A 26808-nucleotide genomic window follows, 5' to 3' on the forward strand; every position below is an offset into this window, starting at 1 on the left:
TCTTAATTGAGGTGAAATTCACATAACATAAAGTTAGCCATTTAAGAATGTACAGTTCAGTGGCATTTAGCAGATTTCCAATATTGTGCAACTCCCACCCCTATCAAGTTCCAAAACATATTCTCCTTGACAAAAGGAAACCCCGTACCTATTGGGCCGACACTCCTCATTCTCCTCTGCCCCAGCCCCTGGCAACCACCAATGCGCTATCTCTATAGACTTCCCTACTCTGAATATTCCAAATAAAATGAAGCATATGATTAAAAAAAAGAAAAATGTGCAAAATGACACTCTCTCCTTTGTATTCCTGTTGTGATGATCCTAATCCTCCCAGAAGCCATGGATGGTCCTGGCGGGGAAAGACACAGAAGAGGCGAAGGGAAAGGCCACAGATATAGCTCAACACATTTTCTTCCTGCATAAGAGGCTTATTATTATCACTATTTACCCAAGGATGGCAGTGAAGACGCCCCCAACTCCTCACTGAATGCTCAGTAGGCGCTACCCCTCAACAGTTTTTGGAGTCCTGCAAGGCAGAGTCCTTGGCTTGTTGCTAACCTCATCGCCAGCACCTGACCCTGGCCCAGGGGTGCTGTTTGATCACCTGAGATCAGTGACAGAAAAAGTTGAATGTTTAATAATTATTGGCTATCACTCTTCAGTGACCCTTGCCCAGAGCTGTGTCGGCTGCAGGATGGTGGCATCAAGCACTGGCTTGAGGAACAGATCCTTGAGGCACAGGCTTGCAGAACAGAGAGACAGGCCCCATGCCTGGAGATTCATGACCTGGTTTCCAAGTTACGTGACCTTCGGAAGTCCCTTCACCTCCCTGAGTCAGGCTCCTCATCCATAAAATGGCTGCAATAATAGATTGGGTAGGCAAGAAGGTATTCTGAGTAAGGTGACCTGGCTTCACCTCGATTCTGGCCTTTCAGGGCCTGCCTGTGACAGGCCAGAGTGTAGATATGTGGCAAATATAGGCCTTCTGGGTCCCTTCAGATTACATACTGCTTCCCCTTCAGTATCCATAGTGTAGAGTCCAAAATTAGATGATACTGTATGGCAATGAGCCGGGACACTGGCAATCCGGGTCTCAGGCCGCTGTGCCTTGTCTGCGAGTGCTGCACACAGCTCGGTGGGGTTTCCTGGGGACAGCTGTGGTCACTGCCCCACTCCTGGGCCTGCCTGGGCCCCAGCGGTGGGCACCCCTCTGGGCTAACCTGGCAGATGGTGCACTCCCAGCCCTCCCTACCTGCCCCTCCTTCCCCATTCTGTCACCAAGGTGATGTGGACATTGATGTGCAAAAGTGGAAAGCAGGTGCCTGAGTTCTCCCAGATCCATTAGTTGCTAAGTGGGAAGTTGCCCTGCAGCCTGGAGCAAGAGGTGCAGGTGGACACCGTGGTCTCTGGGGACGGCAGCTCCCTCAGAGCAGACTTGGTGGCCTCTGGGTTTGCTGGCTTAGTTGCATCCCCACATGTGCCAGCTGCCCTGGCTCACTGGGAAGTGTCCAGCCAACCTGCAGGGGACACCTGGGGGGAGAGATCTGCCCCACAGGATCTAGAATTCATTTTTGAACACATGCAATGTTCCAGACATGAGCCTGACCCTTAAAACGACCAAGAAGGAGGCTGATGATAGGACTTGCAGCAGATGCTTGTCTTCGCACGAACAAGTTCACCGGATTCTCCCTAAAGAACTGACAAATGGAACTCAGATTACTTTGGTTACAGCAAGCGTTTATTGGTTATGTCTTACATGACAGGAATGACCCTAGACGATTTCTTAACAGCCCTCAGGGGTGAGAACTATTTTTATCTCTCTTCCAGATAAGGAAATTGAAACCCCAAGAGGTTAAAGAACTTGCCCATGACCATGGTTGTCAAAGGTCAGTGCTGGAAGGAAGCCCCGTGATCGCTGGTCTGGGCCTCGTCTTTTCCAGATGTGGAAAAGGAAGCCCTGGGAACAGACAGGTTTTGCCCAAGGTCATTCTGAGCTGGGAGGCAGTGGCCAGTGGAGAGGAAAGGTCCCCGGGTCCAGCAGGCTGTGGGCACCCAGGATCTGCCCGGGAGCCCCAGACACTGGGAGAGCCATTTGGTGAGTGAGGATCCCCGGGATCCACACGCCCTCTTTTACTTGGATCACATCAACTTTGCGCCTTTGAGCTGGCACATGACCGCTGCGCCAGAAACTACACGGTGGGCGTGGCCACGTGACCAAGCTCAAGCTGACCAAAGTGAGCAGAAAGACCCCTGCGTCCCTTGCTAAAAACAGCTGCAGGCCTGCAAGCCCTCCCTCCCCTCCCCGCTGTCTAGGAGATGGTGACACGTGGGGCACTTGCCTTGGACACCCGGGTACGGAGGCCTGGTGTGGAGGGTGTGGCACCGCTGTCCCCCTACTGGTCCCTGGGTGGCCTCACCCTCGTGGGTCTCCTGTGAGTGATGAGCTAGACCACTGGCATGTCCATCTCAGGAGGGGTCTGTGCCGCTTCTGCCCTGAACTGGCGCCAGGCTCACGCCCAACCACAGGGGCCAGTCTCAACCTCCCCCCAGCCCAGAAGGTGGAGAGCCTTGGGGAGCCGCAGGGATGGCTGCCAGCTTCCTCTGCAGCAATGCCTGGGACCCGTCCTGAGAAGAACTGTCCTTGACCACCTTGAGTCCAAAACCGTGGACACTGGGGCAGCAGCTCAGAGGCTGGCCCACCGGTCGGGCAGCAAGTGGAAAGGCCTCTGGGGTTCCCTGACATGCTCCAGAAGCTCCAGGCAGAGCGCAGGGCTGCGTGCTCTTCAGCCTCTGCCTTCCCAGCGGCTGATGGGGACTGGCCGGGAAACTAAGCTCAGCCCCCAGGTGATGAGGAGGGCAAGTAAAGCGACGAAGGGCAGAAGCCTCCGTCCTGAGGTGCACCTGCCTGGGCCGAGGCACCTTCCTTCCCGGTCCAGATGCAGCGGGATTCCCTTCTCTGGCTTCTTCGCTGCTTATCTTAGATACTTCTAATTCGATCCCACGGGCACTGATTGAGCGCCTGCCCAGTGCCAGGCACTTTTCTAGGCTCTTTTGGGTGACAGGAGTGGACCAAGCACACCTCCTGCCCTTAATGGAGTGTCTGGCTTGGAAGAACTGAGAAATGAGTACCCAAGGGATGGCCCACCCAAGGGGAAACAGGCGCTGGCGGACAAGGCCAGAAGCGGCCCATGCTTCCGGGGAGCGCTGGGGGAGAGGCAGTGATTCTGCCCCCCAAAGGTACAGGTGCAAGTGCAGGTCGCGGGGGAGGGGGGCAGGATGGGGAGGGCATTCAGAAGATTTCCTCAAGAGGTGACAAGTGAGCAAGGCATGAAGGATGAGCAGTACCCCAAAAGGGTTTGGGGAGTCCAGGTGGAGGGACCTGTCTGAGCAGGGTATGAAGGCCAGGCTTCGGGTCACGGAGGCAGAGCCAGGAAGGCAGGGACCGTCATCCACCAGGTGGCTGCCTCTCATTTTCAGCTTAGTGAGAGCTGAGCCTCCCCTATGCCTTGACACCAAGGAGCTGCGCAAACCTCACTGTTCTCCCTCTATTTACCTTGGAGAGCCATTTATCTCTTTGGGCCTCAGCTTCCCAGTCCATGAATGAGGGGCACTGGGCAGGCTAACCAGCCAAGGAGCCACCACAGGAGGAAGCTGTGTGGGAGGCGTGTCTGTTGTCTTTGGGGACTCAGGTGCCAGGCTCTGCTCTGCCCCAAGGGACTCTGGCACCTGTTGGGCTGGCTGCCTGGCTCCCCGAGGTCCCACCCCTGGGGTCTGGGGCTCTCAGTTCTCTCTAAAGGTGAAGTGCTGACATCAGCCAGGCCCCTGTGGACATTTCCCACCAGCCCTTCCTCCTCTTCCCAGGCGCAGATGACAAAGGTGCCCTGGCAGCTGCAGAGAGAAAGGGCCTTTGATGAAGGGGGCTGGGAGGGGCTCGGTTTTATTTGTTGACTGTAAAAATGTCAGCTTCTTTGGGCAGCTTCTTGAATCAATATTTGCTGTTCTGAGGCTGAGTTCAAATGCTCAGTAATCCACTCGGCCTGGCCTCTTCCTCCCTCACCTCACTCACACCCACAAATGTTTGGCAGGGCCCCTCGCTGCCCGGGATGAAGCCTGCCCCATACCCTCCCACCCCAGCCCTCAGAGGGGCTGCCCCTGGAGCTCTGCGCTCCGAAGGAAGGGTTCCTGGAGAAAGGATTTCTCTGGGTTTCATTTTGTTCATCTGAAAAACGGGCAGAATAACATCTGCGGGGCGCTGTAAGTTCAAATAAAAGCAAGGCTGTACAAGTTTTCAGTAACTGTCAAGCCACGCAGCGTACCAGTGACCCACAATCATGACAGTGATGATGGTGAAAGCCCTCAGAGGACCCAAGATTTCCAGGTGTTGCTGTTGGGTGGCCTGACAGCAGATGGTGCAGTGCTTTCCTTAGGAACCTCCGCACTGGCTGCCAGGTCTCAGTCTCCAGCAGCCGCCCCCGTAGGCTTCTTCCTGTAAGGGCCCCCAGAATGTTAGTGAAGAAACCTGGGGACTCCAAAGGTAGATGGATCCTTGATTCACCACTTGGTGCTGTGTGCCTCTTGGCCAGCTCCTTAGCCTCTCCGATCCTCAGGTCCATCTGCAAGATGGAACAACAAGGTTTACCCTGCAGAGGTGTTGTGGGCCTTAGAGATAGCGCCCTTAAAACATCCAGGAGGGCACCTGGCGCTTACTGGGTGCTTCTCAAGTGTTCTTTCTCCTGATGGTTGATGCCTCCCAGTTGAATATGATTCTGTCCCTCACATATGGTCCACACACTAAGAAATGCCATCCTGGGTACCAGGCTGAACAACATCATCCCAAGGTACCATGAGGCTCCTTTTCTGGCATATAAGAAGCTCCCACGATAGAGACCACTTTCATGTTACTCTGCCCCCTGCCTTTGTTTGGTTTCTGATTGGACTTGGCCACCAGTGTTGGCAAGAAGCTCGACACCTACAGTGTATAGGGCATGGCCATCCTCCTGGGGCAGGTGGAAGCCTTGGATCTGAGTGCCCTTTGGGTGAGGGATGCAGAGTGGATCTGACTCCTACAGCATCAATCCTGGGCTAATGAACCTCATGGCAGAGAGCACAGGGCTGCATGGACTCCTCCCACCATTGCTACTGGCTGTGAAGCCCTGCCAAGGTGGCCTTTACCTCTAAGGAGGCATTTTGAGGGGAAAGTCCCAAGCGCTGGAGGCAATAAAAAATGGTGCAGTTATTCCAGGAAACTGAAAGTTTCTTTAAAAGCCAACATTCATTCACCCTATTTTGATTATATAGTAAACAACAATACAGCCACATTGTTGCCCTTTATCGTAACCAGCATTTGAGATGCATTTTCTTTTTTTTTTTTTAAGGCTTTATTTATTTATTTATTCATGAGAGACACACAGAGAGAGGCACAGACACAGGCAGAGAGAAGCAAGGCTCCTCATAGGGAGCCTGATGTGGGACTCAATCCCAGGACCAGCATCATGCCCTGAGCCAAAAGCAGACGCTTAACCACTGAGCCACCCAGGCGTCCCTGAGATGCATTTTCAAACGCATTTTTGGAGACTGAAGTCACAGTGTTGGCTGAGTTGGTTAATTCAGTAAGATTTGAAAAAGAATTGCCTTCAATTTCCTATTTTCCTTCAATTTCCTATTGTCCCCAAAGGCAATCATTCTTCAAATATGTTAGTGTTTTCTTTTAATTTTTTTACCATTTAATTTTTCAGATTTTTCAAAACTCTAATTACCTTCTCACTATAGAAGATGAGAATTTAGATCTTTTTAACTAGAACCACCACACATACCAATCATCTCTCTCCCAGCCATTCTTCCAGGGCAGCTCTAGCTCAATGTTTGTTAGATATTTAGTATTCACAGTGTTGGACTACACCCTATTAATGGCTGAGCCATGTCTTCTACTATTATTAATTGCCATTTGTTTCATTACTTTGAGTTTTCATAGAAGTTGCTGGGTTACTTATTTGTCTTCATCTTGGCCCAGATCCTTTAAAAAGTAGTCCGAAGTACAGACTACACTGCATCAACTTTATTTGGGACATGCAAATCTAGGTAAGCGAGGATGAGGAAAAAGGAAGGCAGGAAGGAAAGGTGGGAGGCAATGCAAAGTGATGTGTTAGTGAGCTTGATAGCACAAAAAGCCACCAGGGAACAGCAGGTTGCTGGACAGGTATGTTCTTCTGCACTTGTGAGTTCTCCAGATGAGCTGACAGGTTAAAACTGTGCCCCAGTGTCCTCTATGGAAGAGAAGAAGAATAGAGAATTTATCTGCCCATGTGAATGGGCACATCACCCGATGGGAATCTGTTCCCTTGCACTTCCAGGTTGCCTTATCTAACAGTGCCTTCACAGGCTGTCCACTTGGGATACCAGATCCCCCAACCTGGGATGTAGTGTTTCACCCAACACTGGAAGTGACGAGAAGAGACAAAGCCTGGGAGACTGGGTACTTAGCCCCTCAATCACTCAAACCATCAGGTTCTCTATCAGTTTCACCTGCCTGGAAATCTAGCTCTGAATGCTTTTAACCTGCCGCACTACGGACTGACTGACACACAGCTGGTGTTATAAAATCTTTCCTTGTCAAGTTGGAGGTTTTCTTCCTGTCTCCATTAATATAGAACTTTCGGGGCGCCTGGGTAGCTCAGTTGGTTAAGCATCCAACTCTTGATTTCAGCTCAGGTCATGACCTCAGGGTCCTGAGATCTAGCCCAGCACTATCTTCTGGCTCCGTGCTCCGCAGGAAATCTGCTTCTCTCCTTCTGCCCCTCCCCCCACTCATGCACGCATTCGCTCTCTCTTTAAAATAAATAAATAAATCTTAATAAGAACAACAAAAAGATGGAACTCTGGTTTCCTGAATCTCACATTTCCTTCTTCTTGGTTTACACCATGTTTTGGTAGAAGACCTCTTCAGAAGTGAATAGTATGCATAGGGTGCATACTAGTTCAATTCTGACATTGGTATTAAGCCTCAGCCTTAAGAAGGCCAAAGAGCCAAATGCATACTCCAGCATAATGTCTGGCATTCATGAGTTCGTGATAATCAATAATCATGTGACCTTGAGAGTTACCATCATATACAATTAGTGCAAAAATGTCAGCCAATTGCATATGTTATGCCATTCGGCTTAATGTTAATATTAAAATATTCAACTTTGAGAGTAATCATTTTAGACATATTTTGGAGTGAGAATCTCTTTGTGTACTGTTATAGAATTTATTTAATTCTATAAATAAATCTATAATTATCCTATATATAACTCTATAATCCTATAAATAATAAATAAGTCAAATATAAATGTATATGTATTATTACAAAATTGAAATGTTACCATGATTGAGTAATTTTACATACAAAAAACAATTATTAAAAACAAATAGCTACATACATAGGAAATATAATGCCAGTTGATATGAAGAGTAAGATAGAATGGGTTAGAAGGATAACTATAAGAAGAAATTTATGAACCCAAAGTGTCAAAAAAAAGTTAAATACTGCAAGAAAGAATAATACAGCATGATTCAGGTCATTGTAGAATATCTTGATTTACTAGCACTCAAAACATTGACAAAATAAACCTTAGGAACTATATTTAGCTTTTGGTTATTTAATTCCACTTAGGCGAAAGGTATTTCAAGAATACTTGTTATGGCTTTTGAAGATGTATGTTGTTCCTTCAACATTTCATAAGAAGGAAAAAAACCCAAACCATGTACAACACCATCCACAGTAAATCATCTTCTATCTAAATATAACATAAATAATGTATAAAAAAAGAACTGTTTTTAGAAAAAGAATGAGGCAAACAAAGCACATGTTCTTTTCACTTACCAGTGACGGACATGTAAGAGTGCTTTAAGATAGTTTCATATAGTTCTGAGTCCTTGAAGAAAAATGTAAACAATATACTTGTTACAAGAACTGAATACACTGACATCAATTTTCAGTAATCAAAGATGATGTATTTTTGAGATTTCTTCAAGCAATGACTTCTAGGTTGGAAAAAAAAAAACCTATGGTACTAAAAAACTTACTCCTAATTATCTGCTATGCATAAAAGGTAATATTGGTAATCCTTCTGATTTTAACATAATAATGCCATATTTATTTTGATTAATATTTCTGTTTTGTTACTTTTAATATTTCTTATCCTTATATTTCAGTAGACTGACAACATCATATAGCTTAATACTTTTGTCTTTTAAAATCCTGGCTGACAATCCTTGCTTTTAATTAGTGTTTAGTTCATTTATATTTAATGTAGTTGTTGGCATATTTGGGTTTAAATCAATCATCTCATTATTTATTTTGTATTCATCTCAACTGATCTATGTGGCTTTTTCTCTCCTTTCTGTCTTTTGTTACTATATATATATTTTTTTAAATCAGGTTTTCTTATCTTTCCACTAGCTTTTCCCCCCTTTTTTAAATTGCCCTTAGAACTTACAACAGGGGTCTTTAACTTATTGAAGTCTACCGTAAATTAGTACTTCTACTACTTCCCAGATATGATATAATATTGTGGCATAATAAGATACGGTTTTTTTAGTCTTCATTCCCCAGCTCCTGGTCAGCGTTCCTAAAACCCTTTGTAAATTCCTAAGCAATAAAGGTGCTAGGAACACCTTCTGTCCTAATATTTGGTCTTTGATCCTGGTTCCTGACACAGAGTTCCCCACACCCCTTGGAAGTTCCTGGGTGATAGGAACATCTTTTGTTACAATAAGGTGACTCGGTGGGTTCCTGGATGGCTTCAGGATGGGGAATGGTCATCAGGACCAAGCTTGGAACTTTCAGCCCTACTCTCATCCTCCAGGGAAGGAAGTAGGACTGGAGATTGAGTTACTAAACCATGATGCCTATGTGATGAAGCCTTGATAGAAATCCCTGAGCTAGCAGGTTCAGAGAGCTTCCGGGTTGGTGAACGCATCTATGTGCCAGGAGAATGGTGTACGAAAACTCCACAGAGACAGAAGCTCTTGCTATCAGGACACTTCTGGACCTCTTTGTGTATCTCTTCATCTGGCTATTCATCTACATCCTTAATCATATCCTTTATAAGATAATAAGCCAGTAAACACAAGTGTTTTCCTGAGTCCTGTGAGCCATTATAGCAAATTATTAAACCTGAGGAGGGAGTTGGGGAACCCCTGATTTGTAGCCAAGTCAGACAGAAATGTGGATCCCCTGAGGTCTCACACTTGCTATTGGTGTATGAAGGGAGAACAGTCTTGTGCTGCTAAGCCCTTAACCTGTGGGATCTGACTCCAGGTAGATGGTGTCTGAACCGAATAGAATCATAGAATACCCAGCTGGTGTTGGAGATTTGGTTGGTGTGAGAAAAAAATCCACACATTTGGTGACCAGAAGTATTGATGCAAATAGTAGTAAAAGGAAACAGTAGAGGAAACATTTGTATTTTTTCCTTTTCATTAGATAAGGACTTTTCAGGAATTAAAATATTTAAAGTTGCTTGTCAAGGATTAAGGCTGGGGCATGGTAGTCGGGACAGGCAGTCTTACCAAAAGAAGGGCAAAACTGATAGAAGATGTTTTTATAGAATAGAAAATCAATCTTTAGACGGACATTCATTTAGAAAAATCACAGCGAAGATAATAAGTGACTTAGGAATCACAAGCAAAACATTTTTCACACATCCGTAAATTGTGTCTTAAGAATGAAATTAGGGGGACACCTGGGTGGCTCAGTGAGCCAAAGCATCTGCCTTTGGCTCAGGGCGTGATCCCAGGGTCCTGGGATCAAGTCCCGCATCAGGCTCCCCACAAGGAGCCTGCTCCTCCCTCTCCCTGTGTCTCTGCTTCTCTCTCTGTGTCTCTCGTGAATAAATAAATACAATTAAAAAAAAAAAGAAATTAGGGGCACCTGGGTGGCTTAGTCAATTAAGCGTCTGCCTTCAGCTCAGGTCATGATCCCAGGGTCATGGGATCAAGCGCAAGTTGGGCTCCCACTTAGCGGGGAGTCTGCTTCTCCCTTTGCCCCTTACCCTGATTGTGATCTCTCTCTCTCTCAAGTAAATAAATAAAATCTTTTTTAAAAAGGCATGTAATTATAACTAAATTTTAACAGAATTATAGGCTGAAGCAAAAAGATGATGGGCCATTTTCATCATTCTTTAGCAGAAAAGAAACTGCATGGCTTTAGAATTGTTCTGTCATTCAGTTATAGGAGATGCTGAAACAGATGGAACAGCAGCTATTACCCATAGCATATGGCTTGATTTTTTAAAAAATGACTTAATCTTGTATATGTTGGGAAACAATACTAATAATACCAATAATATCACTTAGTAGGATAAGCTCACACCCACTGATTGATTACAGAGAAAGTAATTCATTTGCTAGACTTTAAGATAGTTTCATATAGTTCTGAGTCCTTGAAGAAAAATGTAAACAATATACTTGTTACAAGAACTGAATACACTGACATCAATTTTCAGTAATCAAAGATGATGTATTTTTGAGATTTCTTCAAGCAATGACTTCTAGGTTGGAAAAAAAAAAAAACCCTATGGTACTAAAAAACTTACTCCTAATTATCTGCTATGCATAAAAGGTAATATTTGGTTACTGGAGAAGTAACCAAAATGAAAGATCTTGAGAGAACAACTTTTTCTTTTTTTTTTAAGAGAGAAAGAAAGCAAGCACATGAACGCTCATGAGGGAGGCAGGGGGAAGCAGAGGGAGAAAGAAAGAGAATCATAAGCAGGCTCCACCTCAGCATAGAACCCGACACAGGGCTCGATCCCATTACCCTGATCATGACCTGAGCTGAAATCAAGAGTCGGGCACTTAACTGACTGAGCCACCACCCAGGAACCCCAGGGAGCAACTTTTTCTTGAATTATGCCTGTTTCAGAATTCCTCCTCTCATTCTTCTCCAGGGAAGACATCGAAACTGCTGTGCACACAATAAAATCTAGATGCAGATGGAAATGTAGAGAAGACTTTATTCTGACACCCAATTCTGTTACTCCATTTCCACACCTGCCTATCCAAGGTTTAAAAAAGCACACATTTGTATGAGAACAAAAATTTGCTTTCCTTATGAAAATATTCCAACAGTACAAAACTTCCATTGGTAGACGGCGCCCATGAAATAGCACTTCATCAGCAACCCACTCTTCAAGTTGGGAGGTGAAAAGGAAATAAGCAGTATCTGAATTACTAGAGAAGAGAAAGGATTAATCATTTGGAATCAGCGTGCCAACATTGGACCCCATGCCGGCCAGGGGACACTAAAGTGAGCTTTCTCTGCCACCCAAACTCAGTTGAAAGTGAGCATCTAGGGACACCTGGGGGGCTCAGAAGTTGAGCCTCCACCTTTGGCTCAGGGTGTGATCCCAGGGTCCCGGGATTTTTAAGAATCTTACAAAAAAATAAAAAATAAAAAAGGAAAAAAGTCACAGCTTTAAATCTTTAAAAAAGGAAAAAAGTCACAGTTTTAGATAGGTAGTCATTCATTTTTGTGACAGGTACCCAGAGCCTCCTCTCAACATGTAAGTTCGTGCTTTCTAGATTGGGGAAATTCACTTTATTTCTTTGATGACCTCCTCTTCCGTTTTCTCTTTCAGGAACTACCATTATCTGGATGTTGGGCTTTTTCTGGGGAACAGCACACCATGGCCTATGCTGGAGAAATCCGTTAAAATCCAAACTCGAGGTTCTATGTTTCTCTCAAATTTTTCCTTATTTGTTGGGAGGGGGGAACCCTTCTACAAAAAAGCAGCAGCAAGGTGAGTGGGAGGGGGTGGGTGGAAATGTAGGCTGGAGTTAGCCCCATTCTCTTCCAGGGACTCCCTCTGTTGGCACCTGCTAGCAGAAAGAGAAACGGGCCCACACCACACAGCCCACCTTCCTTTCTTTGCTTTGCCATTCACCGCTGAGTGATCTCGGGCAGGCCACGTCAGTCTCTGGGTCGCTGTCTCCTCATCAGTAAAAGAAAATGTGAAAAATAATATGTGTCCAGGCTACTGAAAGGATAGGATCTCCTATTATTTTCAGGTGAGCTGTGAAAACTTGGGAGAGCAGGGACTTGGAACCAGCCAAGCTTGGGTGGTGGGGGAGGAATTTTTATGGCCATAACAGTGGAGTTGTAGGTTTTTATTTTTTTTTAATACATTTTACTTATTTATTCATGAGAGACACAGAGAAAGAGGCAGAGACACAGGCAGAGGGAGAAGCAGGCTCCCTGCAGGGAGCCCGAGCCTGGACTCAATCCCAGGACCCCAGGATCATGACCCAAGCCAAAGGCAATGCTCAACTACTGAGTCACCCAGGCGTCCCTGGAGTTGTAGTTTTAAAACTGTGTGTGTGTGTGTGTGTGTGTGTGTGTGTGTGTGACTCTCCAGTGTTCTTCTAGTTTCTGAGAGGGCTCAGCCTCAAGGGACAATCGCCAAGAGGTAGGTTTTCAATGTGACAATTGAACAGCCCCCTCCCTTGATGGCAGGATCCGAGGGCCTGAACTGGCTAGGGCACTAATCATGTCCCTTGTAAGTAAAAATAAGGTCAGCCCCTCACAGTTCCAGAGGCTTCGATGTGGGGCTCAAAATTCCGGCCTGGTTATGGCATAAGCTCTGCATTTCCTGGTTTGAGATCAAAGGCTCTTGACTGTCATTTTGACTGTAAGGGCATGGCCTTTGTAGGCTCTCTGTTGGGATGATGGGGATGACCCACAGCGTGGTGAAGCTTCCTGCCCCCACCCTGGGTGCACGTCACACTGAGCAACCTCAACTTCCCAAAGGTCTGGTGTGGACCTGCCCTCCCTCACGGTAAAGCCCTCCACGGGGGCACTTAACCCGTGCTTGGCCTTATCATCTCGTCTGGCCTTGGGTAAATCCACCTACCTCTTGCAATTGTTTAACCCAACCATCCCTGTCATTCCTCATTCAGGCCTTTAAAAAAATTAATCAAGTTGTTCCCTTTATTCCATATTATTTTGTCTCTCCACATTCAGAATTTTCACATGCTATTTCTAGGCTTCTGGTGGTTCCCTCCCAAGTTTACCAAACACACTTAGCCAAAAATCTTACCATCTTCCTCCTCTCTCCATTTCTCCCTCTCTGAAGTCTCACAGAGATCTTCAGAATATTTAACTCCGGGTGGCGGGGTGTGGTGGAAATATTTTGAGTTTATCGATATGGTGACCACTTACTTGCCTACTGTTTTTTTTCTTGCATCTCATACCATCCTGTTGGCATCATTTTCTTCCTTGAAGCTTGTTCTTTACAATAGTTCTCTTGGTGGTTAGTGTTCTCAATTTTGCATCCTGTTGATATTTTGTCCTCATTCTGGAAGAGCTCTTTTGCGGAGCCCACAAACCTAGGGGGCAGCTCTTCTTGCTCGACCCATTATGATCTGTCTCCCAGCTCCCATTGCTCTGCAGAGAAGTTGGCCTCCTTCTAGCTGTCCTTTTCAAGGGATCTGTATTTACTCTCTGGTGGCTTTCAAGGTCTTCTTCTCTGCCTTTGATGTCTTGCCATTTCAATACACTGTGTCTAGGCGTGGATTTGTTTTTAATTTATCCTGCTTCTCGAATGTTCTGCACCCTGGATCTGTGGCTTCATGTGGGTTTTGCATCATTTCTGGAATCTCTTCAATATCGATCACCGCTGCTCCATTTTATCTTTATTCTCCTTCCAGAACTCCAATCAGACATAATAGGGCCTTAGTCTGTCTTTGATGCTTTTAATTTCCCATTTGTTTTTCCCATATTCCTATATATTTTTGCTGCGCTCTGAATAAATACTCTTTCAATGTGTCTCGTGATGTTTAATTTAGTGAATGTGATTTTCATTGCAGTGGTTACACTTTTTTATTTCTAGAATTTCCATGTCTTCGGGATTCAGATCTGCCTGTCATTTCTATGGTCCTTCAATTGTAATTGTATCCTTGCTGGGAAGAAGACAGGAGGAGGAGGCCAAAGAATTTCCATTCACAATGGGAATTTAGAAATCCTCAGAACTAAATGACGGCGTAATCGCCACATCTTAAAACTTGCGCAGCGTGGCACATGGGATGTTCAGAGACTTTTCTACCTGAAACACTTGCCTCAGAAAAGAAGAAAAGCTGAAAATTAATGAGGTGAGACTCCCCTCCAAGAAATTAGAACAGAAAACCTGAAGAAATTAGAAAGAGGTTCATAAAGATATGGGTAGAGATTAATGAAATAGGAAACAAAGAAAAAGGTAATGAACAAAGCCAGAAGTTGGTTCTTGTGGAAGAATAATCTATACGCTCACTGCCTTACGTGCACAATTTGGTTTTTGCCTCATTATTCTACTGATGTTGCTCCAGCAAAGGAAGTTCTAATGATTTCCTACAGACTGGAACTGAAAGAACCCTTGGTAGTCCACATCTCCTTGGCCTTCTGCGTGGCCATGGGTGCTTCTGACTAGGCCCTCAAGTCCAGATCCAGCTGTCTGCTCGGTATCTCCACTCAGGTACTTCTAACAGGCATTTTAAACTTGGTACATCCAAACCTGAGTCCCTGAAGTCCCTGCCCCGAGCCTTCCTCCTTACTTCCCTATATCAGAAAGGTCAACTCTATTTTTTGTTCTTCAAATCGAAAATACACCGTAAGTCCTCCTTGTTTCCCTCCTTGACCTTTTACAGCCACAACAATCTCATCAATACTCAAGTCAAATTATCTGAGTCCCTGCCCAAATACTCCCGTGGCCTCCCTCCCATCACCCTTAGAATACAACCCAAACTCCTTACTCCTTTCCTGTCCTGACCCCTGCTTGCCTCTCCACCCCCCATTCCCCTCATTCACAAAGCTCCTGACACCTGGTCACGGATCATGTTCCTACCCCAGGACCTTTGTGCTTATCAGTTCTCTCTGCCTGGAATACTCGTCCCCCAGAGCTCACTCTACCACTTGATTCAGGTCTTCGTGCAAATGTCTCCACCTCACAGAGGACTCCTCCAATGCTGTACTTGAAATGGAACCCACAGGGGGCGCTCAGGTGGCTCAGTCAGTTAAGCATCTGCCTTTGGCTCAGGTCATGATCTCAGGGTCCTGGGATTGAGAGCCCTGCATCAGGCTCTGGGTTCAGCGAGGAGTCTGATTCTCCCTCTCCTTCTGTTCTCACTCGCTCTCTCTAAAATAAATAAAATCTTAAAAAAAAAAATAAAACAATGAAACACACAGGCCTCCCCTGTGTGCCCTGGCTCTGTGTCCCCTGTGCCTTATCTTATTTTAATTTATAACACTCACCATCGCCGACATGGCAATCTGTTCAGGCCTCCATCGGTTGGTGTCTCTCGCCCATGTCCACCTACTGGAATGCATACAAGCGCTTGGGACTTGATCTGTGCTGCTCACCTCTGTACTCTCAAGTCTAGCCCAGTGCCTCGGAGCTTAATAAATATTTGCTGAATGTGTACATGAATGATTAAGTAAGTGAATAAATAGACATGGCTGGGTTGGGACAGAGAGACAGGTGTGGGGCGGAGGGGATGTTTTAACTCCCTGATGCCACCTCCTTCGGAAAGCCTTCCTGATTCCCAGCTGTGTGATCCCACCTCCGCTGTCCACAGCATGTCCTGTCTTTTCATGGCACTTATTCAACCTTGCAGTTTGGATGTGTTTAGACTGTGATCTTCTTGAGAACATGGAAGAATCTCATTCACCCCTGCACCCCTGGTGCCCGGACCCCTGGTGCCCAGCCCCACACCTGCCATCTAGAAGAGCTGCTCACTCAGCACTTGCTGAGTTGAATTAAACCCATACTAGTTACGCTAACTCTACTGAAAAATATCTTTGGCCTAAGTGTTCGCCGGGTCACCTTTGCCAAAACAAATCAGATCTAACATTTATTGACAAAAAGACTAGATGGGATAAAGAAAGTCCTTTCCAGAGTGATTCTCCTTTTTTTTTAAAAAAAAAAAATTTTATTGGAGTTCAATTTGCCAACATTTAGCATAACACCCCCTGCTCATCCCGCCAAGTGCCCCCCTCAGTGCCCATCACTCAGTCACCCCAACCCCCCACCCACCTTCCTTTCCACTGCCCCTTGTTCATTTCCCAGATTAGGGGTCTCTCATATTTTGTCTCCCTCTCTGATATTTTCACTCATTTTCTCTCCTTTCCCTTTATTCCCTTTCACTTATTTTTATATTCCCCAAATGAATGAGAACATATAATGTTTGTCCTTCTCCGATTGACTTATTTCACTCAGCAGAATACCCTCCAGTTCCATCCACATCGAAGCAAATGGTGGGTATTTGTCATGTCTAATGGCTGAGTGATATTCCATTGTATACATAGACCACAGAGTGATTCTCCTGATTCAAATCATCCAGAGAGCAAAGAAGAAAACGACAATATAGTGATAGGTCCTTGGGGCCAGAGACTAAATATAACAATCTCTATAAACCCTCCACTAACTCAGCACTAATGATTACAGAATGTGCTTTGTAAATAAACAAATGTTGCATGAATGAATCTGGCAAAAGCTTCCTCTCTCTCTCTCTCTCTTGTTTCCTATGAGCAAACGATCTCCAATGACAGTCTCTAGGACCCCTTCAAGCTAGATTAAAAAAAAAAAAAAAAAAAGAATTCTAGCTCCTTTTTAAGTGGAGGCTGTCGGTTCTTAAGGCCAAGGTGAGAGCTAAGGGAAGCTGCGCCCACCCTGTGGCAAAGGGGTGCTGGGTGGCTTCGCCCGTTGCATCCTCTACTCTCCCGATGTTGCTGGGAATCAGGAGGTCTCTTCACAAGCTTCCCTATCTTACTTCTTAGTGGATTATGCTGGTGGCTGGTCAGCGAGCACCTGCTGTGGGCTCTTGGGAGTGCTAGTGGGGGACCTGTCCAGATGCCCTCCCTGGTGGGGAGCAACCCAGGGGAAGCTGAGCTGATCTTGACCTGAGCTGGGCTGCGGGGGGAATGGGGGGCGGAAGAAGAAGGAAAGGACTAGAGCAAGGGAGGAGTAGCCTGTGCCCTACAAATCACAGATGTTTGCCAAGTGGGAAAACACCCAACCCTCGGACTATTTCATTTTTCATTTCTTAGAAACATTTCATCAGAGGAGTCAAATGAAACAATCCCCAAGGGAGCCAGGTGTGCCCTGCTTCCCTCCATCCTGCAGGCTACCTCTCCCCTGCACTTGGTCCAAAGGGCACCAGGCCCTGAATGCCCGGGGCAAACTGCACTCTGTTGCGTCACACTGGTGCCCTTTTCAAGAGAATATCCTTGACATGCCTGGGAGGCCTCCAGCAGTCTCCTGTCTTCTGCTCATTTCAGAGCATCTTGAGGACCTCGTGGTGCACAGCTTGGCTTCTGGGAGGCACCTTGGGGCCACCCACTCTGCTGCTGCTCCCTCTGGGCCCCAAAGGAGAAGCCTGGCTAAGTGAGCTCATGGTTGGGTGCACATCCCCAGGGGCAGCCCAGAGCTCCAGCGGGACTCCCCTCGCCTGGGCAGCAGGCTTGGACCAGGCTGCAGAAGGGGCCCACTCAGCTCTGAAGGAAACAGCAAGATCCCTGCGACTTTCCTGATGGGCCCTGGCTCGGGAGGGCCAGGGGGTGCTGGGGGAGGTTGGCTTCATGCTGTGAGCTAAGGTGGTCGGGGTGGGCTTGCAGGCAGGATCTGTCATCAGCAAGGTGGAATTGCCTAGGGTTAGCAGTATGCGCTCTCTCCTCAAAGGACCACGGGGAAGCTACTTTGGCTCTTCGAGCCTCAGTTTCCTCATCTGAAAACAGGAGTGACCATAGGACCTACCCCATGCTTTGTTAGGAGGACTACACAAGATGATTCTCGGGATGTGATCATCGGGGCTCCTGGCATTTCGGAAGAGCTCGAATACAAGGGCGTTACTGTCAAGCTGACTCACAGGAGCCTGAGCTACAGAGGGACTGTGTGCAGCCACCCTCACCTGTAAAAGCCCCGGGACGTGGGGGTCTGTTGAGCAAGGCTGGAGCCAAGCAGCGGGCCCGGAGTGAAACCCTGACCCCTCGGCCCGGCCTTGTGATGCCGGGTGGGCCAAGCTGCGGGATCTCCACAACCCTCCAGTTAGAGGTGTATTATTAGCCCATTTTTCACATGAGAAGATTGAGCCTTCAGGAGGGTAGCTCCCTGGCTCCCGGCCACACAGTGGACGCGCCCCGGACCCGGGATTCGAACCTCCAGGGTTTGACTTTTATAGACCGTCTGTCTTTCCTGCCGTTGCTGCTTGCCAGCACCCACACAGCCTTCCAAGTTGTCGGGAATCCCGTGAGACATGAATCTCGGTGAGCAAAGCTCCTTCTCCCTGCTGGCCGGAGGGAGCAACTGGACCCCGCGCCATTGGTGACACTACACGTCCAACCTCGTGGAGGGTGCAAAGCAAGGAGCCACTAAGCACGGGTGGCGATGGTCCTGCGGTGCAGGCTGTGTCTGCCGGTGGCCTCCCGGCCTGGGGGTTTCCGTGGCCTGGTTCCTGAACCCCTGATTCCTACCCGTCATCCGAGCCTGTGCCCCCAGCTTTCTGCCGACGGTCCGCATCCCTGTCTACCCCTGTCCCTCCGCCTAAGCAGCCACAGCTGGCTCCTGCCCCTTGCACTGAAGCACAGTGACAGACCCAGGCCCCAAGCCCCGTCAGGTGGCTCTTGCAGGACTTCTGCCTGCCTTGGTGAGGAAGTGGGTCCTGCTTTGGGCCCTACCCACAGGGCAGGAGTTTAGTTGGCTGCCTTTGACCTCATCCTTTCTGGCTTGAAATGCCCTTTGCTACACGCAGGAGTATGGGGGTTCCTGCTGGACCCTGTTGTCTGCTAAGCTTCACTGCAGTCAAGAGACGTGGGATTCCAGGATTCCGGCCCAGGGGAGGGTTAGGAGCTAGCCCAGGACCTCAACCCAGCCCCGTGACCAATCCCCTTCCCCCCTCATTGTCTCCCACTGTCCCGCACCCACATACCCGCTCCCTCCGTCCTCTCCTCCCTCCCCCGCATTGCCCATCCCTGTCCCTCCGGCTCCCACTGAGCTGGCCATGCTGGCCGGGCAAGTGTGAGATATGAAGCCGGGAAGGTGCACGAGAAAGGCTAGGAAAACGGGCACGGAGCTGAAGGCTGCCCTGGGAGCACGGAGAGCCCCTAGGACACAAGGTCAGACAGGAGACTCCGGGGTGCCCCCAGCTTTCAGCTCCCGGAGGCAGTGCCACGGGGGCTTGAGGGGCGATGTGGCTTCCCCTCCCCTCCTCCTTGTACGGGGGGGGGGGGGGGGGCTTCTGCTTCCTGAGGGGCTGCAGGCTTGTGAGCCCGGGGACCAGCCAGCCTCCAGGTCCTGCGCGCATCCATCCTCACCTGGGCCTCAGGGAGCACAGATGAGCTGCCCTTCCCCTTCCCTGGCCTCAGGGTGTAAGGAGAGGCCCTGCCTCGACCTGTCCCTTCCAGGTTCAGCGGGGGGGCCCAGCCATATCCCACAAGGGCAGGGAGGCCAGAGGGGGAACCCAAAGCACAGGGAATGCAGGTGGCTGGCTGCGTGTGCCGCCTCCCTCCAGCCCGGCTGAGGAGCTCAGGGGCAGAGGTGGCCTTGAGTGTGTGGGCCTGACTTCTTGGGGTTCACGTCTCCTAGACTGGGAGACTCTCACGAGCCTCCTCCACTGGCTGTCAGTTCTTAAACACTTTCATTATTCATTTTTTAAAGATTTTATTTCTCTATCCACGAGAGACACAGAGAGAGAGAGAGGCAGAGACACAGGCAGAGGGAGAAGCAGGCTCCATGCGGGGAGCCCCACGCGGGACTCGATCCCGGGATCACACCCTGACCCAAAAACAGATGTTCCACCACTACGCCTCCCAGACATCTCAGTTCTTAAATGCTTTTTAAAAAGATTTTTCTTTGGGGATCCCTGGGTGGCGCAGCGGTTTAGCGCCTGCCTTTGGCCCAGGGCGCGACCCTGGAGACCCGGGATCGAATCCCACGTGGGGCTCCCGGTGCATGGAGCCTGCTTCTCCCTCTGCCTGTGTCTCTGCCTCTCTCTCTCTCTCTCTCTGTGACTATCATAAATAATAAATAAAAATTAAAAAAAAAAAGATTTTTCTTTCCTTCTTGAAAATTGCGCTTGGGTTTTCCAATGCTCAGCGGCCAGAGGTGGGGAGATAAGCTGGTAAGAGTTGGTGCCGTAGAGACGGTAAAATGGGGTGGTCGCCCTCTTGCCCCCCTGTTCCCCCTTTGCTGTGAAACTATTTCTTACACTTTTTCTTGTCTCCTTTCTCCTTAAATCCCAACACCTCCGACCCCACTCCCACCCCCGCCCGCACTCTGTCGGTGGCCTGGGGTCCGGCTCACTGGGCAGAGGCAGGCAGGGCACAGCCCCCGCAGCCCCGGCCCACGGGCCCGCCCCGCCCCGCGCCCCTGTGGGAGCAGCGCCTCGGCCTCCTCCTGCGCGGCCCGGAGCGCGCCCCAGCCCGGCCAGCGCCTGCCCCCGGGGCCTCCTGCCTCCCGCAGCACCAGATTCCCCTCCACCGGGATGTTCCATGGGAACACCCGACAAGCGCAGGGTCTCCTTCTCCAGGAAGAATCTGTCCTGCATCCCGCACCCCTTTATGTCCCACTATCGCCTGGTTCGGGGGCTCCTCCCTGCAGCAAAACCCCCTTCGAGAGCCGTTGACACTGCGTCCACCTCCCCCGCCCCCCACTTCTTGGCCCCGCCCTGAGCCCGAGCCCGCTTTCTGTCCCGCCATCCCGGAGACGCGCTGCAGGCGAGGTCACCGCGGGGGTTCGAGCCCAGCCCCGGCTTCAGCGGCCCCGCCCCGCGCCCTGCGCCCCCGAGCACCTGCGCCCCCGCCCCCGCCCCCGCCCCCGCCGAGCTCTCCGCGCGTCGCAGGGGCGCCCCGCACCCTGGTCACAGGGGGGCCTCCGCCTCGACGCCCCGAACTCCAGGCCCGCCCTGTCCGCCGTTTGGGCCGCCCGGGGTGGGGGTGGGGCTCGCAGGGCCGGACCCGCAGGTGCGCCCCTCCCAGACCCTCGTCGCTCTGGGTCAGTTACCCGAGGGCAACCCCAGCGGCCCGGGCTCAGGTCCTGCACCCGGGAGTCGACCTCGACCTCTCTCTTCCATTCACAGTCATCACCCACCGGCGGGTGAACAGGCCTGGTCGGCTTTGCCTTCGGGATCCAGACCAAATCAGGGTCCTCGACGGGTCTGAGTTGCCATCGTTCCTCACCCTGGATTATTTCAGTAACCCTTTTTTTTTTCAAGATTATATTTATTCATGAGAGGCAGAGACACAGGCAGAGGGAGAAGCAGGCTCCCTGCGGGGAGCCCAATGTGGGACTGGATCCCTGCACCCCGGGATCACACCCTGAGCTGAAGGCGGCCGCTTGACTGCCTTTCCCTGTTTGTCGCAGCCAGACTCCTACCACATCCAAGCTCCTCACTCCTCCAGGCTCTAAGGCTCCCTCTCTGTGAGCTCGAGTTGGGGCGGCCTGGCTCCCTCTCTGCGCTCTCCTCCACCCCGTAGCTCTCCTACTCCAAAAGGGGCGATTCCTGCTCTCAGACCTCCTCGCTTAGGAAGACTCACTCCCCTCCCATTTCTGACAGGGAGGACTCACAGTCAGCAGTTGCTTTACTGTCGCCATCACATCCACCTGCCACACTCCCCCGGGGGGTGGGGGTGGGGTGGGGGGGGCTCTTCTCTTCCAAGCTCTGGTAGCATTGGGCACACACCTTTACTAGAGAGCATGCTTTTTGGCTTGCTGGTCTACCCTCTGCTACCCCAGCAGATCCACCGTGTCAGAGTTGGCACTGGGTCTCCAGCACCGGGCACCGTTCTTGGCACATAGATGCTCAATAAACATTTAAGGAAAAAATAATTCCAAATGGATTTAAGTAGAGTTGAATAAGTAAGAAAAACGGTGAGTGGAACACCTGGGTGGCTCAGTGGTTGGACACCTGCTTTCAGCCCAGGGCATGATCCTGGAGTCCCAGGATCGAGTCCCACATCGGACTCCCCACAGGGAGCCTGCTTCTCTCTCTGCCTGTGTCTCTGCCTCTCTGTGTGTCTCTCATGAATAAATAAATAAAATCTTTAAAAGAGAAATGGTGGGCAATTATAATTTGATTTACAAAACAACATTACATACACTCTTCCACAAGTCCCATGCAAGCTACAATCATTTCTATGGTTCGAATTAGAATTTTCTAAAATCATTTGTAGGGTTCTAGCTAAAATATCTCTGATTGGAGATATTTTTCATCTTCTACTAAGTCTTACCTATTAGAGATCAAAGCCTTTAAAGGAAGTGTGTGTGTGTGTGTGTGGGGGGGTGATATTTGGAAGGAAAGGAAAAAGTGTTTTTCAGGCAACATCTGCCTTCTGTTTGGCAAACATTCCATCGCTGACTTGGTTTCCATGGGGCATGAGCTCCCAGGCAAGCGGGACCCTGTGCTGAGTCCTCAGTCTCAGACAGGGGCTGTGGCATCCTCTGTTGGCCACAGGTTAGGGTGTTAGGGTGTCTTGAAAAACTTAAGAGGTTTCACTGCAGCTCTAGCCTCCCAGAGGCTTTCACCAGTTAAAGATCAAGAGAATAAAAAAGAAAATAAATTGAGATTCTCGCCCTCTAGTGGCCTGGTTTTCTGGCTTCCTACGGTGGAACAGTTTCAAAACACCCTGCCCACGCTCATTCATTTTGGAGTCATCCGAAGTTTTGGTGAGTATTTTTGAAATCTATTTCCACAGGAGTCCCTTAACTACTTCCTCAATAAACTCTTTTTTTGTCTCTCCTTGCAGATGGCTGAACCCAGGCTTTCAGAACAGAGAGCCACCACAGGGACCCTTGCTGGGGGCCCTGGGGGGCCTACCCTGGGCTGTGGGCAGTGCTTGAAAAGGACTGCAGGAGAGGATGGTTTCCTGGGTCTCTCTGAAGTGTATGTCCTTTCTCAAGTTCAAGGCTAGTCTTCCTAATCATACCTCCTGGTGTCTTCAGCTATCCTTGCCTTACCCAATAGCTTCTTTTTCCCTTCAGATTCACCCCAGTTCAAAATCGCCGATCTACAGAATCTGTCTTGACTACTCTCTCCCCTCCAAGCCCATCCTGAGCTTGATTACATGCTCCTCCTACTGGCCCATGGCCCTGAGATCAGGACCTGAGCCGAAATCAAGAGGTGGATGCATAACCAACTGAGCCACCCAGACGCTCCTAAAATGTTTTTCAATAAAAAATTATAAGATTTGCAAACAAACAGAAGGGTAAACTATTATCGGGGTGGAGGGGGGAGGAAGGAGTCAATACTGTCTCAGTCCCTGACTTCCCCCCACTAATGCCCCCACACGCTTCCTCTCTCTCCGGTAGACATGACAATCAAAAACATCCTCCGAGGGGCACCTGGGTGGCTCAACGGTTGAGCATCTGCCTTTGGCTCAGGTTGTGATCCCAGGGTCCTGGGATCGAGTCCTGCATCGGGCTCCCTGTAGGGAGCCTGCTTCTCCCTCTGCCTGTCTCTCTGCCTCTCTGTGTCTCTCATGAATAAATAAAATCTTAAATAAAATAAAATAAAATAAAAATGTCCTCCAACGTTGCCAAATGTCTCCTGGGGGAAGTAGGGCAAAATCAGCCTTGGCTGAGAACCACTGCCCTAAAGCAACAGTAATCAACGTACTGTGGTACTGGCACGAGGAAAGGAATAGATCAATGGAACAATATTAAGAACCTGGTGATAAAAATCTTACATTTACGATCCGTTGATATTTCACAAAGGTGTCAGAGCAATTTAATGGGGGAAAGAGTAGTCTTTTCAATAAATAGTACTAGGATAATTATTCACATGCAACAATGACTTGATACCCTTATACACATGAAATCCACTCAAAATGGATCATAGACCTAAATGTCAGAGCTAAAATTTTAAGACTTTTAGAAGAAAGCCTAAGTCTAAAGTTTCTATAACCTTGGATTAGACAAAAAAGGAAAAGAAAATATTGATAAACTGCTCATTATCAAAATCAAAATATTTTGTATTTCAAAATACACCATTAAAAATGAAAAGACAAACTGCGATGTTAAAATAAATACAGAATACCTAAAGAGCCCCTTACAACTCAGTAAGACAATCCTAATTTTTAAATGGGCAAAATATTTGGACATTTTACAAAAGATTTACAAATGGCTAATATTCAATCATTAGTCACTAGAGAAATGCAAATTAAAACTACACTGAGATACATCTTCACACCCACTAAAATGGCTATGAAAAAAGAGAGAGAGAGGGATGCCTGGGTGGCTCAGTGGTTGAGCATCTGCCTTTGGCTCAGGGCGTGATCCTGGGGGCCTAGGATCGAGTCCCACATCGGGCTCCCTGCGTGGAGCCTGCTTCTCCCTCTGCCTGTGTCTCTGCCTCTCTCTGTGTATCTCACAAATAAAATTTAAAAAATATTAACAAAAAATAACAGGCAGAGAAAAGAGAGAGAATAGCAAGTGTCTATGGGGATGTGGAGAAGCCAGTACTCTTCTTACCCCTGTGCATAGCTGGTGGGAATGTAAAAACAGTCAGTTTGGAAGACAGTAGTACAGTAGTTCCTTAAAGAGTTATACATAACTTTAGCATGTTACCCAGCAGTTCCACTCCTAAGTACGTACCCAAGAGGAATGAAAACATATGTTCACACAGAAGCCTCTATGCAAATGTCCATAACAGCATTATTCACAATAGCCAAAAAGTGGAGACAATCCAAATGTGCATCAGTTGATGAGTGGATAAACAAACTATGACACATCCATACAGTGAAATATTTCCAGCAATAAAAAGGAACACTTCTAGTACTTCTTACAGCATAAAGCTTGAAAACATTACCCTAGGTTAAAGAAGCCAGATGCAAAAGACCATATGTAAATGATGCCGTTTATATGAAATGTCCAGAAGAGGCCAATCTATAAAGACAAAAAGTGATTAGTGGTTGTCAGAAGCTAGGAAAAGAATGAAGATTGACTGCAAATGGGCATGCACGGTCTTTGTGGACTGTGAGAGTGTTGCATGCCCCTCAAGCTCACTCAACAGCCACTGGTTTCCACTTACAATGGGAAAGCCTGATGTAGATTCCACCTCAACAAAGCTGTTATTTTTTTAAACAAGCAAATATCAAAAAATTCTTATATCCTTACCTCACAAAGATAACTGCCACTTACTAGTGTACATTTTTTTGCTGTGTATTTTAGCAAAAAAAAAAAAAGATTTCTATAGTTTTTAAACTGCTTGGTTAAAATAAACTGCTTGGCTCATATATATTATGAACATATTGGCTTGTCATTAAATTTTTTATAACAAAACTGCACAATTCTTATTTCATAGACTCATGAATGATAAAACTGGAATACCATCTTAAAGATTATCTAATGCCTTCATTTTTGATTTAGGTTTCCTTATGTTTAAGATAAGGAGGTAGAACTAGATGGTTTTTTTGGATCTCTTCTGCCCTAACTGCTCTTCCTTTTATTATTATTATTATTATTTTTAAAGTAGGCTCCATGCCCAGCGTGGAGTGCAATGAGAGGCTTGAACTCATGACCCTGAGATCAAGACTTGAGCTGAGATCACAAGGATCAGGTGCTTAACCAACTGAGCCACCTAGGCACCCCATGCCCTTCACTACTTTATTAAAAATTTTTTTTTCTGTTCTTTTAGAAATGATTACTCTAAATGATTACCCAGGGCAGCCCGGGTGGCTCAGCAGTTTAGTGCCTGCCTTCCACCTGGGGCTTGATCCTGGAGACCAGGGATGGAGTCCCACGTCGGGCTCCCAGGATGGAGCCTGCTTCTCCCTCTGCCTGTGTCTCTGACTCTCTCTCTCTCTCAAGAATAAATAATAATAAAAAGAAATGATTACTCTGATATGCTAATAAAAATAATTCGAAAGCATAACTGAACTTGTGAGCTCATTTCAGGCCAGGTATACGGGTTTTTCTCAAATTAAAATTCTCCTGAAAATCCTGTATTATACTCATTTTACCACCAAGAAATTTTTTTTTTTTTTTTTTTTTTTTTTTTTTTTACCACCAAGAAAATTGTGATTTTTCTTGGTGTCTTTTTTTGGGGGGGGAGGAATGAGAATTATTGTTTAATGGTTACAGAGATTGTTGGAAGCGATGAGCAAGTTTTGGAAACAGTGATGATGTTTACACATCGTTAATGTGACTATGAATGCCAAGGCACTGTATACTTAACACTAGTTAAAATAGAAAATTTTATATTTCATCACAAAATTAAATTGTGTTAGGTGAGCCTATGAGGTGGTCTCATCTTACACGTTATGCCAATTATATCTCAGTAAAGCCTTTTTTAAAAAGCATATGAATTCCACGCTTTTTAAAAAGCAACTTTATTGAGATATAATTGGCATAACAGGGTGCAAACTTAAACTGTGTATGATTTGATATGATGCATATTGTGCAACGATTACAATAAGCTTAGTTAACACACCCATCATCTAACACTGTGAGATGGTGAGAACATGGAACCTACTTTATCAGCAAGTTTCAAATACGTAACACAGTATTGTTAGCTATAGTCACCACATGTACATTACACCTCAGAACTTATTTCTTAAAGACTTTTGTGCCCTTTGGCCAATATTTCCATCCCCCTCACTCCCCAGCAATCACCAATCTATGATGTTTCTATGATGAGCTCATGCTCTTAGCATGAACGTTTTTTTGTCAATTTCAGCTATCTGGCAGGCAGAGGCCCAGATTTTATCAAATTGTAGTCACTCAGAGATCCTTATTCTTTCATCTGGTCGTGTTTTAATTGTTCTTGAAAAGGTAAGTCCGCAATGAATTTTTATACGCCAACAAT

At 47.6% G+C, this 26808-nt stretch overlaps 1 protein-coding gene across 3 annotated transcripts in view; it reads right to left on the reverse strand.

Annotated features, from left to right (window-relative positions):
- Positions 1–1720: 1720 nt before the first annotated feature.
- The window catches only part of MAN1A2 (mannosidase alpha class 1A member 2), a 213343-nt gene continuing 188255 nt past the window's right edge, over positions 1721–26808 (reverse strand). The window contains exons 13-14 of one of the 3 annotated variants that reach the window (XM_077842686.1): positions 7862–7913; positions 1721–4613 (exon numbers count right to left, since the gene is read on the reverse strand). In XM_077842686.1, the coding sequence (XP_077698812.1) occupies positions 7886–7913 (28 nt within the window). In that variant the 3' untranslated portion in view covers positions 1721–4613; positions 7862–7885. Of the gene's footprint in view, positions 4614–5396; positions 6264–7861; positions 7914–24844; positions 24888–26808 lie in introns of those variants that run through there. The other 2 variants (XM_077842687.1, XM_077842688.1) reach the window with 2 other exon arrangements.

This window comes from Canis aureus, chromosome 12, assembly GCF_053574225.1.
Source record: "Canis aureus isolate CA01 chromosome 12, VMU_Caureus_v.1.0, whole genome shotgun sequence".
In the NCBI taxonomy this organism is placed as follows: Eukaryota; Metazoa; Chordata; class Mammalia; order Carnivora; family Canidae; genus Canis; species Canis aureus.